General features: G+C 38.6%; 1 protein-coding gene across 3 annotated transcripts in view; it reads right to left on the bottom strand.

The window, feature by feature from the left end:
* yaf2 (YY1 associated factor 2) overlaps positions 1-12,002 on the bottom strand; it is a 193,241-nt gene that overhangs the window by 97,454 nt on the left and 83,785 nt on the right. For all 3 annotated transcript variants that reach the window (XM_078220213.1, XM_078220212.1, XM_078220214.1), the window contains one exon: positions 2,542-2,625. In XM_078220213.1, coding sequence (XP_078076339.1) covers positions 2,542-2,625 — 84 coding nt within the window. The remainder of the gene's footprint in view (positions 1-2,541; positions 2,626-12,002) is intronic.

The following is a 12,002-nucleotide window of genomic DNA, read 5'->3' as shown; positions in this document are numbered from 1 at the left end:
CACATTTTCTAGCAGTTTTTTCACTGCTCTCTGAAAACTTGTACTGGGAAATATGCATCGTCACTGTTCATGTGTGGACCATTTCACACCCCTACACAACTCTTCTACTTTGACAATCTGGCCTCCACGAAATGAACCTAATTTCATGAGTTATTCTTTCATGCATTTAACACAATGAGGATGCTTCAACATCCAGCAGACCTTGTTAATCAGTCAACTAGATCTTACTGAGTATCACAATGGTAAGGGTCATGAGGAACACATCCAGTCTTAAGTATCTGCATAGGGAGCAAATTCCCCATGAAATTCGTAGGAAGCAGTTTTATTTTTGCTTAAGTGCTTGGTTTTTGCACCTTTGCTCCACTGTCTTCCACATACCACTATCACTGAACAAGATCATCACACAACTAAATAGTAATGCCACGTCACCACCACAAAGTAGTATATAAAATCATAAATGGCAATATTTGATCGGCTTTGCTGTCACTCCAACCAATAAAAATCTATGCATGCTGATCCTCATGAACATTCTAAATACGTTGAGGAAGAACCCCACCCCAACTCCTCACCATACACAGGAGAAGAAAGTATTTCAAAATATGTTGTAACAGAATGACCAAGTCAGAATTTGATTGTCTGCAAAGTGAGGGGGGTGGGGGGGGGAGGAGGGTGGTGAACAAGATCTTTCATCAATCAAACAACACAAAGTGGTGGCTTATTTATAGAACTCTGTTTGCACAATTAATAGGTTAGCTTTGATAGTGTAACAATTATACCCTTTCAGTGCTTCGCGAATAAAGTCTTGAGTTATTGATGGCAAAGTAGATACGCTTATGTGAATGTCATTCAATCCCTGGCTATCCCATACCCCATTACATTAGAAAAGTAACATGAGAAAACAGGGAGGAAGGGAATGGACAGTAGATATTGTCAGAGCTGTAAAGGAACATAGTCTTGTTAATGAGTTTGAACTTCAGGGCACAGTGACAATTTAGTGGCCGTCATCATCTCTTTGTTCAAACACTTGATCTGATTTCCTCATTTCATTACAAACTGCCTACATATCTCAATTCTTATTAGTAGGCATTTTGCAAACACTGAAGGGATAAGCAACTGCTCTACACTTTCTGCTGCTGGAGTCCTCCTTAAAGGCCCATCCCATTATTCCTGCCTCGATCTTAAAGCTGAAGACTCACCATGTGATGAGGCTGCCATCACCTTTGTGTTGTTTGACGTTGTCCCACTGAATACTTCTCTCCTTAACATGAGCTCCAACAGCTGCAGCTGCTGCAGCTTTCCAGAGAGAGACAGAGAAAATCTCAAGTGAAAGTGTAGTGAAACAATCTTATGTTGTTTCAACTCACTAGTTTCCAACAAATCACAAAGAAGCTGTCCTGGATCACGAGGCTAGCTGCCATGCTGCGAATCTGGTTTGAGAATTACCAACAATTTATTTAGAATTTGATAGCAATGGGGGCCACAGGCGGGACAATTAAGCCGACATGCATCTGGCTACACTTTTAAATACAAATAATTAGGATGTACAAAAGCAAAATATTACAGATACTGGTAATCTGAGAAAAAAGATAAAATGCTTAAACACTCAGTGGGTCAGACAGCGTCTGACAGAGAAAGAAACTGAGTTAACGTTTCAGATCAATACCTTTGACAAGAACTGAGAGATGTTGGAGATGAATAGTTTTTAAATAATAGCAGAACTAGGGAATGAGAGGGGGAGGAGGCAAAAGAACAACATGGAGATATGTGTAATATGGTCGAAGGCTGGAACAATTAAATGATAAAAGAACTGATTATCATCCAAGGCAAAAAAGGTAATAAAGGGACAAACATGAAAACAAAGATATATTCATAGGAAGCTTAAAGTGTGACAGAATGTCCAGTTCTCATTTCCAAAAGCTGTTCATCTCTAATATTTTTCAGTTCTGGTAAAAGGTCATTGACTTTCTCTCTACTAAGATGCTGCCAGACCCAGGTGAGCGTTTCCAGCATTTTCTCTAGGTAGGAAAGGCATTTGTTTCACTTGTCTATATGAGGTAACATGGTTTACCATAAAATCGTGAACAATGCACATTTGAGACATTTTAGATTCAACTTTCTTGGCTGAATATTTACACTTGGCAATTTTAAAAAAATTAACTACTCTTTATTACACTTTGCACAGCTCAGAGATCTGGTGCTGGTGAATCCCTGTCCCACCACTTTCAAAGTTTTCAAAATACTGTCAAATTGCATGCACAACTTTAAAGTCTCATTTGAGAACATTCCCACAATTAAAAAAACAGAAATCATTAACGCATCCTCTTAGAGCTCAATAGCTACAGAAGTAGCCTCCTCCAGTTAAAATCTTTAATTATTGAACTGTTAACTATACAAGCAGTTAAAGAGATAAAATAAGAAAGCAATAGATTGAGGCTGAATTAGCTTACAGTAACTGGTTCGGACATGTTAATGAAAGGAACAGCATGAGCTCTTCCACTGCACTAAAGAGTGCGTGCTTGTCCTGGTATGTCAAATACTCACATGCTGCTTGGGTTGGATCTTGTAGGTCGTCCCGGGTGGCTTTTCGAAGTGGTGATGCTGACCGGTGGCTTTCCTTGGGACGGGCTAATGGGGAAAGGGTGCAAGCAATGAGGCAGAGAGAAGTATTTGATTGCCGTACTGCATTTGCTGGCCCATTACTGACTTCCGCCAGAACTGTGGAGCCACTCATCAAAATTCAACATACAAAGAATAAACTAAGAACCTAACCAGGAACATGATGGATCATGCCCGAAATCTGATGTGTTGCAACTTGGGTATGTTTCCATGGCTACAGTGATTGAATAAAGAGATTCAATAGGCATTCAATTTGCAAATGACTTTTTTTCTTTTAATATATAAAACTACCACACTAGAAAGCTTATGATTAACTTAAATGAAAATGCAAACACAAATTCTCTTTATCTGCTGAATGCATTTTGTGCAAAATTTCTGCTCAGTTGCTCACTGCATTATATTACCATTGATGGTCTCTGATCATTTTAAAGCATGAATCTGAGATTTTATCTTCGCAACACAAATAATTTAAGTGAATCCTGCAGAGTCTCTCAAATAAATTTTGCATGCAAGAATGGAAACATTTCAAAACAGTTAATGTAACACATTTAATACAATATCTAAGCACTACAATTAAATGCAAGTTCTGACATATATATTGTTCTTAGAATGGAAATATTAATGAACATATATATTTATAAACAGTGTCAGACACAGAAGTGGCTCTTCAGCTCAAAGGCTAAATGCCCTAAAGGGAGTGATAACTACTCAGGCTGGGTAAGGCCCCAATTGTGGTTTTGATTAGCTGAACAAGGTGGAGCTTTTTGGGTGCTGCAATTGATCTTCAGTTCTGGACATCACACCTCAGGGAGGATATCTTGACCTTGGAAGGGAAACAATGTGGATTCACCAAAGTGATACTGAAACTAGAGGGTTAATGTAGAAGGACAGGCTATTTACAATTGGTATGCATTTCCTGGAGTATAAAAGAGATGATCTAATCGAGTTATTTAACACGAGTAAAGGACTTAACAAGGTAGATGGAGAAAAACTATTTTCTCTGTTTGGCGGAACACGGAACAAGGGGGCATAAACTTAAAATTAGAGACAGGACATTTAGAGGTGATGTTGGGAAGTACTTCTTCACACATAGGGAGAGCGTGAATGTGAGTATTTAGAATCAAACATTGACTTGACACCTATTGAGCTCAACTGCAGAATCAGTTGGTACCACTTAGTTTGTAAAAGAGTAAGAGGGAAAGGCAATAAAGAAGAACAATGGTTGCTATTACAAGTCGTGAACGCTTCACACTCCTTGATTTAAAGAATATTTGGCGGATAGGGATGTTGGTGATTTTACCTTTATCATTCACAGTATCTCATCAAAATCACAATGTGGAATCAAGCCATTCTGCTCAACCAGTCCATGGTGTTTATTCTTCACACAATCAAAAGTTCTAACCCCATGTGCCTGAGCTAACTTCCTCTGTGCATAACATGCACAGTAAATTCAATTGTACAATAATTTAGTTTTAAAGCACTTTAATATTTTAATTTTATGACAATATCATCATATTCCAATCTCTGTTACCTAAGCACTTGATGCAAGCCAGAGCAACATTACTGTAAACTAGCTTGGCTGTGAAGGTGAAGACACACTCTTGCAGTATTTTATGAAATGTGTATTCTCTGATCTTTTTATATAAATATTGAGAATTTTCCATAAGACATTTTTTGTAGACAAAAAAACCCACATTTTATACAGTATGAGGTGCCCTAGTGCATTTGTTCTTTTGCATCTTAGCCATCTCCATAAATAATGCACAAACTGAAGTCCCACTTTAGAAATGTAATTGGCCTTCTTCATTTTAATCTGGTTTCCATCAACTGCCAAAACATAGTGTTTAAATGATCATGAGAGAAAACACCAGTCCAATGTCTTTCCACATCTCCAGTGACTTCTCTTTTAAAACATACTCATTAAAGGTGAAGAAAGTCAGCGCTGGGGAACATCACCTCAACAGCGTCTAATGCTCAGCCACAGCATCCATCAAAAGTAGGTACCATCAAAATTTCCATCTATTCCTTTCTGACAAACTAGTTCAATCACAACTTCAAAAGAAAATCACTTGCTATTTTGCTGCATACGTGTTTGCTTCTCGCAATAATAGCCATTAAAGCCTGAAAAAAATCAATTGTTCAAAATGAACTTTTTTATCAAAGCATAAGCAGTACATACCACAAACTGACAAATACAATTCAAGTTCACCCCATTGCTCAGATTAGATTGAAATCCAAATCCCTGTGACAAAGTAGCAATCTGCTTAAGCATTGGGCCACATCCCATTTCTCATCCACAACATTCAGGTACCATCAAGCTTTCAAAGACCAAGGTCAAAAAAAGAACATCCCTCCTCGAGAAAGTGCCACATTAAAAAAAAAATCACTTTTAATGCTCATGTTCCTCTACCCTCCCAGCCTCACCTGCCACCCTACTGTAACCCCAACACTTCAAACTTCAAATCAATCCCCCTTCCTCTTTCAATCCTCCATATCAATGCCCCTTAATCCCTCACTCCTCCATATTACCTCATTCATTCTTCTGTTGCTCTCAATTCCTTGCTCGCTTGCCCCCCTCTCTCTCTTTTCCCTTAAAATCTCTGTTCCTACTTGTTTTCTCCCTCACCACAATGCAGCACCACTTCTATGTCAGATAACCAAATCTGGCCTCTTTAAGGGTGTAAATGCCAGCATTACACTGCAGGTTTGCGTTTGGAATAGTGGAAAAAGCACAATATTCTCATTTTAAGACTGATTTGTTTAAAAATGAGTGTGCCCATATCCTAACTTGCACCTCCTTTAACCACCTCCAGCTCAACAACCTTCAAAGATCTGTGTTCCTCCAACTCTGACCTCTTGTGCATCACCCATGCATTATTTGCTGTCCGAGCTTAAAAACTGGTCATTTGACCAAGTAGCTTGTCACCTGTTGTAATGTCTCCTCCTTTGATTCTGTGTCAATTTTTATCTGGTTATGACCCTTGTAGTACCTTTGGATGTTATATTACATTAGGGTGCAGAACAAATGCAAATTGTGCACACTGCAAGCACAATTGTCCAGTTGGCAGCACATCTGGGGTAAAAGTACATAACAATCAATTCAAAATATAATTGCTTAGAATTGATGCAAGTTTTTTTTATTGTTTCATAAGAACTAGGAGCAAAAATAGGCAATTTAGTAACTCAAGCCTGCTCCACCATTTAATACGATCATGGCTGATCTCACCTCGGCCTCAACTTCACTTACCTGCCCATTCACCATAGCCCTTAAATTAAAATCTGTCCACCTCTTCCTTTTTACTCTAACTCACAGCAGCCACCACGCTCGGGGTGGTGAATTCCACAGACTCACGACCCTCTGAGAGGAGTAATTTCTTGTCATCTGTCATCCTAAGACTATGTACTTTGTTCTAGATTGCCTGACAAGAGGAAACATCCTCTCCCCGTCTACTTTATCAATCTTCCTTATCTTGTATACCTCAATTAGATCTTCTCTCATTCTTCTAAACTCCAGGGAGCATAGGCCTACATTGCCCAATCTCTCTTTGTAAGACAAACCTCTCATCTTTGAAATCAATCTAGTGAACCTTCTCTGAACTGCCTCCAATGTAACTACATTCCTCCTCAAGTAAGGGGACCAAAACTGTACACAATATTCTCAGTGCAATCTCAGTAATACATTGTACAGTAGCAGCCAACATTTCACTACTTTTATATTCTATTCCTTTTGCAATAAATGCCAAAATTCCATTTGCCTTCTTTATTATCTGCTGCACCTGCATAATATCTTTCTGCGATTCATGCACGAGGACACCCAGATCTCTCTGCTCCAATACACTCCGAAGTTTCTCTCCATTTAGAAAGTAATTTGCCTTTATCCATTTTGGTAGGAAAAGTACAACCTCACACTTAATGTTAAACTCCACCTGCCAAATTTTGCCCCATTTACTTCACCTATTCATATCCATTTGTAAATGTCTTATTTCATTATCGCAACCTACTATCCCACCTATTTTACTGTCATCTGCAAATTTGGCTATGGTACCTACTATCCCTGCATCCAAGTCATTAATATAGATTGTAAATAGCTGAGGCCCGGGGACCGAACCCTGTGGCACCACACTAGTCACATCGTGCCAACCCGAAAAAGACCAGTTTATCCCGACTCTCTGCTTTCTATTGGTTAGCCAATCCGCTATGCAAGCTAACAAATTACCCCTAATCCCATGTGAACTAACCTTGTGTATTAACCTTTTGGGTGGCACCTTATCAAATGTCTTCTGAAAGTCCAGATATACTACGTCTACAGAATCCCCATTATCCACCCTGCTTGTTACATCTGCGAAGAACGCAAGCAAATTAGTCAAGCATGCATCCTAAAACCATGCTGACTCTGCTGGATTGCATTTTGACTTTCGAAATGTCCTGTTGTTACTTGTTTTACAATGGATTCTAACAATTTCCCAATGACAGATGTTAAACTAATTGCCCTACAGTTTGCCTCCCTCCCTTTGTAAATAAGGGCTTTATATTAGCATTTTTCCAATCCACCGGAACCATTCCCGCATCCAGGGAGTTTTAGAATATTGTAACCAATGGATCCACTAATCAGCATCTTGATATAGTCATCTTAATTAGTGAAATATAAATTTTGATTTTATTTATTTTGGTATCACAGAAACTGGGATTAAAATTCAGATTCATAATAATGCCTAGTTTTCCAGTGAATTTGTTACAATGGAAAACTGGCTTTCAAGGCAATTAAGGCCTCAATTTTCCACCCAGTTATGGGCAAACACAGTTCTATTTGAACCATGACCTGTCCAATATCGCTACACTTCAGTATCTTCAGTGCACCTGTATTCGAATCCAAATGTTCATCCCAGGTTTACATCACCAGTAAAGCATAGGGTGAGATTCCGTACAGATGCCAGCCATCACTTCACCATTTTCATGCTGTGCTGTCTTACTATGTAACTTCAAACTGTGGATAAGATGAAAGCTTCAAGTTGAAAAACAGGACTTCATGATTAATGGTCTTGGGATTATTACCTGAGCCACATACAAATTCACATGAGGACAAACAGATGAGGATAGGACAGGAATCTGTATTGGTGAGAGGGGCTGTACCTAAACTGAGCCAAAATGTAAAGGATAAACAGCATTTTTATAGCAGTAAACAAGTTGATTAATAACTCCCAAATTCATGTCCCCCTTTCTGGGACATCTTGTTTAATCCAGACAATCGGCTTTAACACAATATAAATACAAATTATTGCTATTGTAAGTAAGACTTTAATTTGTAATATGGTAGCAGGGAAGAGAAGAAACTGACAGAAATTACAGAATAAAAGAATCAGGAAAGAGGGTAAAGGACAACTAAGGGAATGAATATGAATAACACAAAAGATCAGTGTTTATGTAAAGTTATACAGCACAATGAAAGATACAATACATTTAGGAAGGAGGAATGGTGGAGTAGTTGTATTAAAGATAAATGATGGCAGTAGAACAAAAAGAATGCAAGTAGTAGTGAGATAGGTAGAGAATCTATATGAATGGAGTTAAAAGTTAAGGAATCCGTCATCCTAATAGGGATATAACTCCAAATACGAAAATAATTAGAGGAAAGATTATGTAGGCAAATCTACGAAATGAGCAGCAGAGGTTGTTGCAGTCCGTACTTAGTATGCAAGAAGTCCAAAAAGAAAAGACTGCTGGAGTTTGTAATTGGTAACCAGACTGACAGTAGGAAGTAGGACTAGGAGAGCATTTTTATAGCAGTAAACAAGATATAGTTCAAGACGAGAGTTGAGTACGACATAAGTAAGGTAAAGACTAAGGTAATGGATTCAAAAAGACAAAATGATGAGGAAATGAGGGTGAACCTAAATAAGATAAATTGAGAGAAATCTCAAAATCAAAGAGATGGCAAAACAGAGAACATTTTTAAAAGAGTAATCAACTGAGCTCAAAAGAAGTGTATTCCACTAAACACCAAAATCAAAGAAGATAGTTATAGGCCACCATGGATGAATAAGGAAAAATATGTAGAAGTACTTATATATTATAGGAGAGAATGGCATAAAGGAATACTAGGAACTAGGAGAGGATTAAAAGAGCATGAAGGCAATGAGAAAATAGAAAATCAAATTATAATGAATCTAAAAATAAATAATGAAGTGTTCCGAGGGAAAAGTAACAAAACAAAATGAAGATTGAACTAAAGGTAAGGCCCCAAAATATGATCAAAACTCATAGATAATGGCTTGAGATGACGTAAGTGTTGGATACCAATTTCACTTCAGTTTTTAACCAAAGAAGGTAATAGAATTTCACTAGAGGATGGCTGCACAATGACACAGTGGTTAGTACTGCTGCCTCATTTCCAGGGAGCCAGATTTGATTCTGACCTTGGATGACTGTCTGTGGAGTTTGCACATTCTCACCATGTCTGCGTAAGTTTCCTCCGGGTGCTCTGGTTTCCTCCCACAATCCAAAGATGTGCAGTCTAGGTGGATTGGCCATGCTAAATTGCCCCTTTGTGTTCAAAGATGTGTAGGTTAGGGGGATTCGCTGGATAAATGTATGGGGTTACGGGGAGAAGGCGGGGGTGGCTCTGGGTTTGTCGGAGCATCGGTGCAGACTCAATGGGTGGAATGGCATCCTTCTGCACTGTTGGAAGTCTATGAGTTTAAATGAATATTAGTATACTTGGGGTAGAATGGGGGAAAACATAATTGACGAACTAGTAAAACGAAAAAAAAAAGAGTGTAAAACCACTGGTCCAGATGTTATGCACTCTTCAAAAACTCAAGACTAGCAAAATTTCCTTGGAACAGGGGATAGTGTCAGTGGGCTGGTGGGCAACAAATACACAAAAAGGGAGATGCAACAAAAACTGGGAACCATATATAAGTCAGCTTAACACCAGGAAACATATTGGAATCTATACGCAAACATGAAAAATTTGTAGAAACAGAAAATACAATAAACAATAGCATAGATTTCAAAAGTTAAAATTATGCTCAACTAACCGAACTGAATTCTTTATAGAGATATCACAACAGTAGACAGTGGATATCATATATTTGTTTTTCAAAAGACCTTTGAAAAAGCATATCGGATATATGGCAGAGAAACAGGCCATTTCACTCGAGCCCCCCCCTTAACCTTCCTCATCTATTCCCTTTTTCATCATTTGTTCACCTAGCTTTCCTGTAAATGCAAGTATACTATTCATTTCAACCACTCCGAGGTCGCAAGTTCCACATTCGTACCACTCTGTAGGTAAAGAAGTTTCTTCTGAATTCCCTGTTTGATTTTTTTGGTGACTATCTTATATTGGTAGCCTCTGGTTATGCTCTCCCCCACAAGAAGAAACAGTTTCTCTGCACCTGGTCTGTTAAAACCTTTCATCATTTTAAAGATCTTTATTATGCACCCCTCAGCTGTCTTTTTTCAAGAGAAAAGAGATGTAGTCTGTTCATCCTTTTCTGATGTGTATACCCACACATTTCTGATATTACTCTTGCAAAATTTCACTGCACCTTCTTCTCTATATTTTTTTAATATGGTAATACCCTCAAGTGTGATCTAACCAAGATTCAATACAGGTTTAGCTTAACTTCCCTTCTTTTCAATTCTATTCCTCTAGAAAAAAACAGCACTTGGTTTTATGGCCTTGCTAACCTGTGTGGCACAACTTTAATGATTGACATATTTGTACTCCAGGATTTCCTTTGTTTCTCTACCTGACCTAGACTTACCATCTTCCAAGTTATGAATGACTTCCCATTCTTCCTGCCAAAATGCCCAACCTCATATTTATAGGTGTTGAACATAATTTGTCCATTATTTTCCCATTCTGCAATTTAGTGCAGTCCTCCTCAGTATTGAATTAGCACCACATAGTAGGCACACAATGATGGTTGGGCACAGAGTCAAGGGACAAATAGACAGCAAATTGGCAAAAAGAATTGCAAAAGAGGGTAGTTATTCATATTGGAGGAAGATATAAAGGAAGTTACAAGGATCACTGTTATTCTTAATTTCATGATTTTGACTTGGGAAGAAGTTTGCAAATGATACCGAACAGGGGTCTACAGCTAGCACTGAAGAACAATGAAACATAAAACAGAAGGCCATTAGAAAATTACAAACTATGCAGTTAAATGACAAATAAACTTTACTTTAGATATACGTGAGGTGATGAACTTTGCTGGGAAAAATAGAAAAATAGAAACATGCGAGGGACTAAGACTTCAGCCTGTATACTTTTCCTTATAAAATATTTAAAGATATGCTCATTGCTATCTCTAAAAATTTCAAACTGGAAAAGGCTCAACATGGCTGAATCTATGTCTATCTGTGACCCTTAGACAAAAGGAGCAACTGGCAGTATCGGAGAAACTTGCACCTCATTATCTCGGAAGAGCCACTTACGGCACATTGTGGGAGGCACAGACCAAATTCAAAGAGAGCTACATAAAGGCCATCTACATTTCATAACCCAGGGCAGCAAACAGGAGCCATTTCATCTGCTAAGACAAGGACCCCACAATCTTCCTTTCTATTCTTAATCGTTGAGACATTCCACAATTTCAGGGACTCAGACAAGAGATACACACCCCTTGTCAAGCCAGGGTAAAGAAGTGGAAGTCATGCGACATGGACTTCTAGTTTGTGGAACCAGTAATATTGCCTTGTGAAACTGCAAAGTCAGTCTGCAATTTTATAATCTAAATAACAGCATCACAAAAAAAAGGAGCTCTGGCCCAGTTTGGACACTTGGCCTCTTGTACATTGCTTCTCCTGGAAATCCTGTACCATCATCTACAAGACTAAATCATCTCCGAATGCCTATCTTATCATCCAAAGTCAACACCATGGAAAAAGCAAATTAACCAGCATCAGTTTTCAACTCCCAGACCGCTGTCATGAAATACTTCACATTTAGAAACATACATAGAAAATAGAAACAGAGTAGGCCACCCAGCCCTTCAAACCTGCTCTGCCATTCATTATCATGGCTGATCATTCAATACCCTGATCCCACCTTCTCCCCATATCCCTTTGTGCCTTTAGCCCCAGAGTGAAGAAATTTCTCCTCACCTCAGTCTAAAACTATGACCCCCAGTTCTGGACATCTCCACCTTCGGGAACATTCTTTCTAAATCCACCCTGTCTAATCCTGTCAGAATTTTATAAGTTTCTATGAGATCCCATCTCACTCCTTTAAACTCCAATTAACATAATCTTAACCAATTTAGTTTCTCCTCGTATAACAGTCCTGCCATCCCAGGAATCAGCTTAGTAAACCTTTGCTGCACTTCCTCAGATGAAGACACCAAAATGGCATATGATATTCCAGGTGTGGCCTCATC

This window comes from Mustelus asterias, chromosome 9, assembly GCF_964213995.1.
Source record: "Mustelus asterias chromosome 9, sMusAst1.hap1.1, whole genome shotgun sequence".
Taxonomy (NCBI): domain Eukaryota; kingdom Metazoa; phylum Chordata; class Chondrichthyes; order Carcharhiniformes; family Triakidae; genus Mustelus; species Mustelus asterias.
The sequence above is the reverse complement of the archived record's forward strand: the minus strand, read 5'-3'. Positions and strand labels throughout refer to the sequence as shown.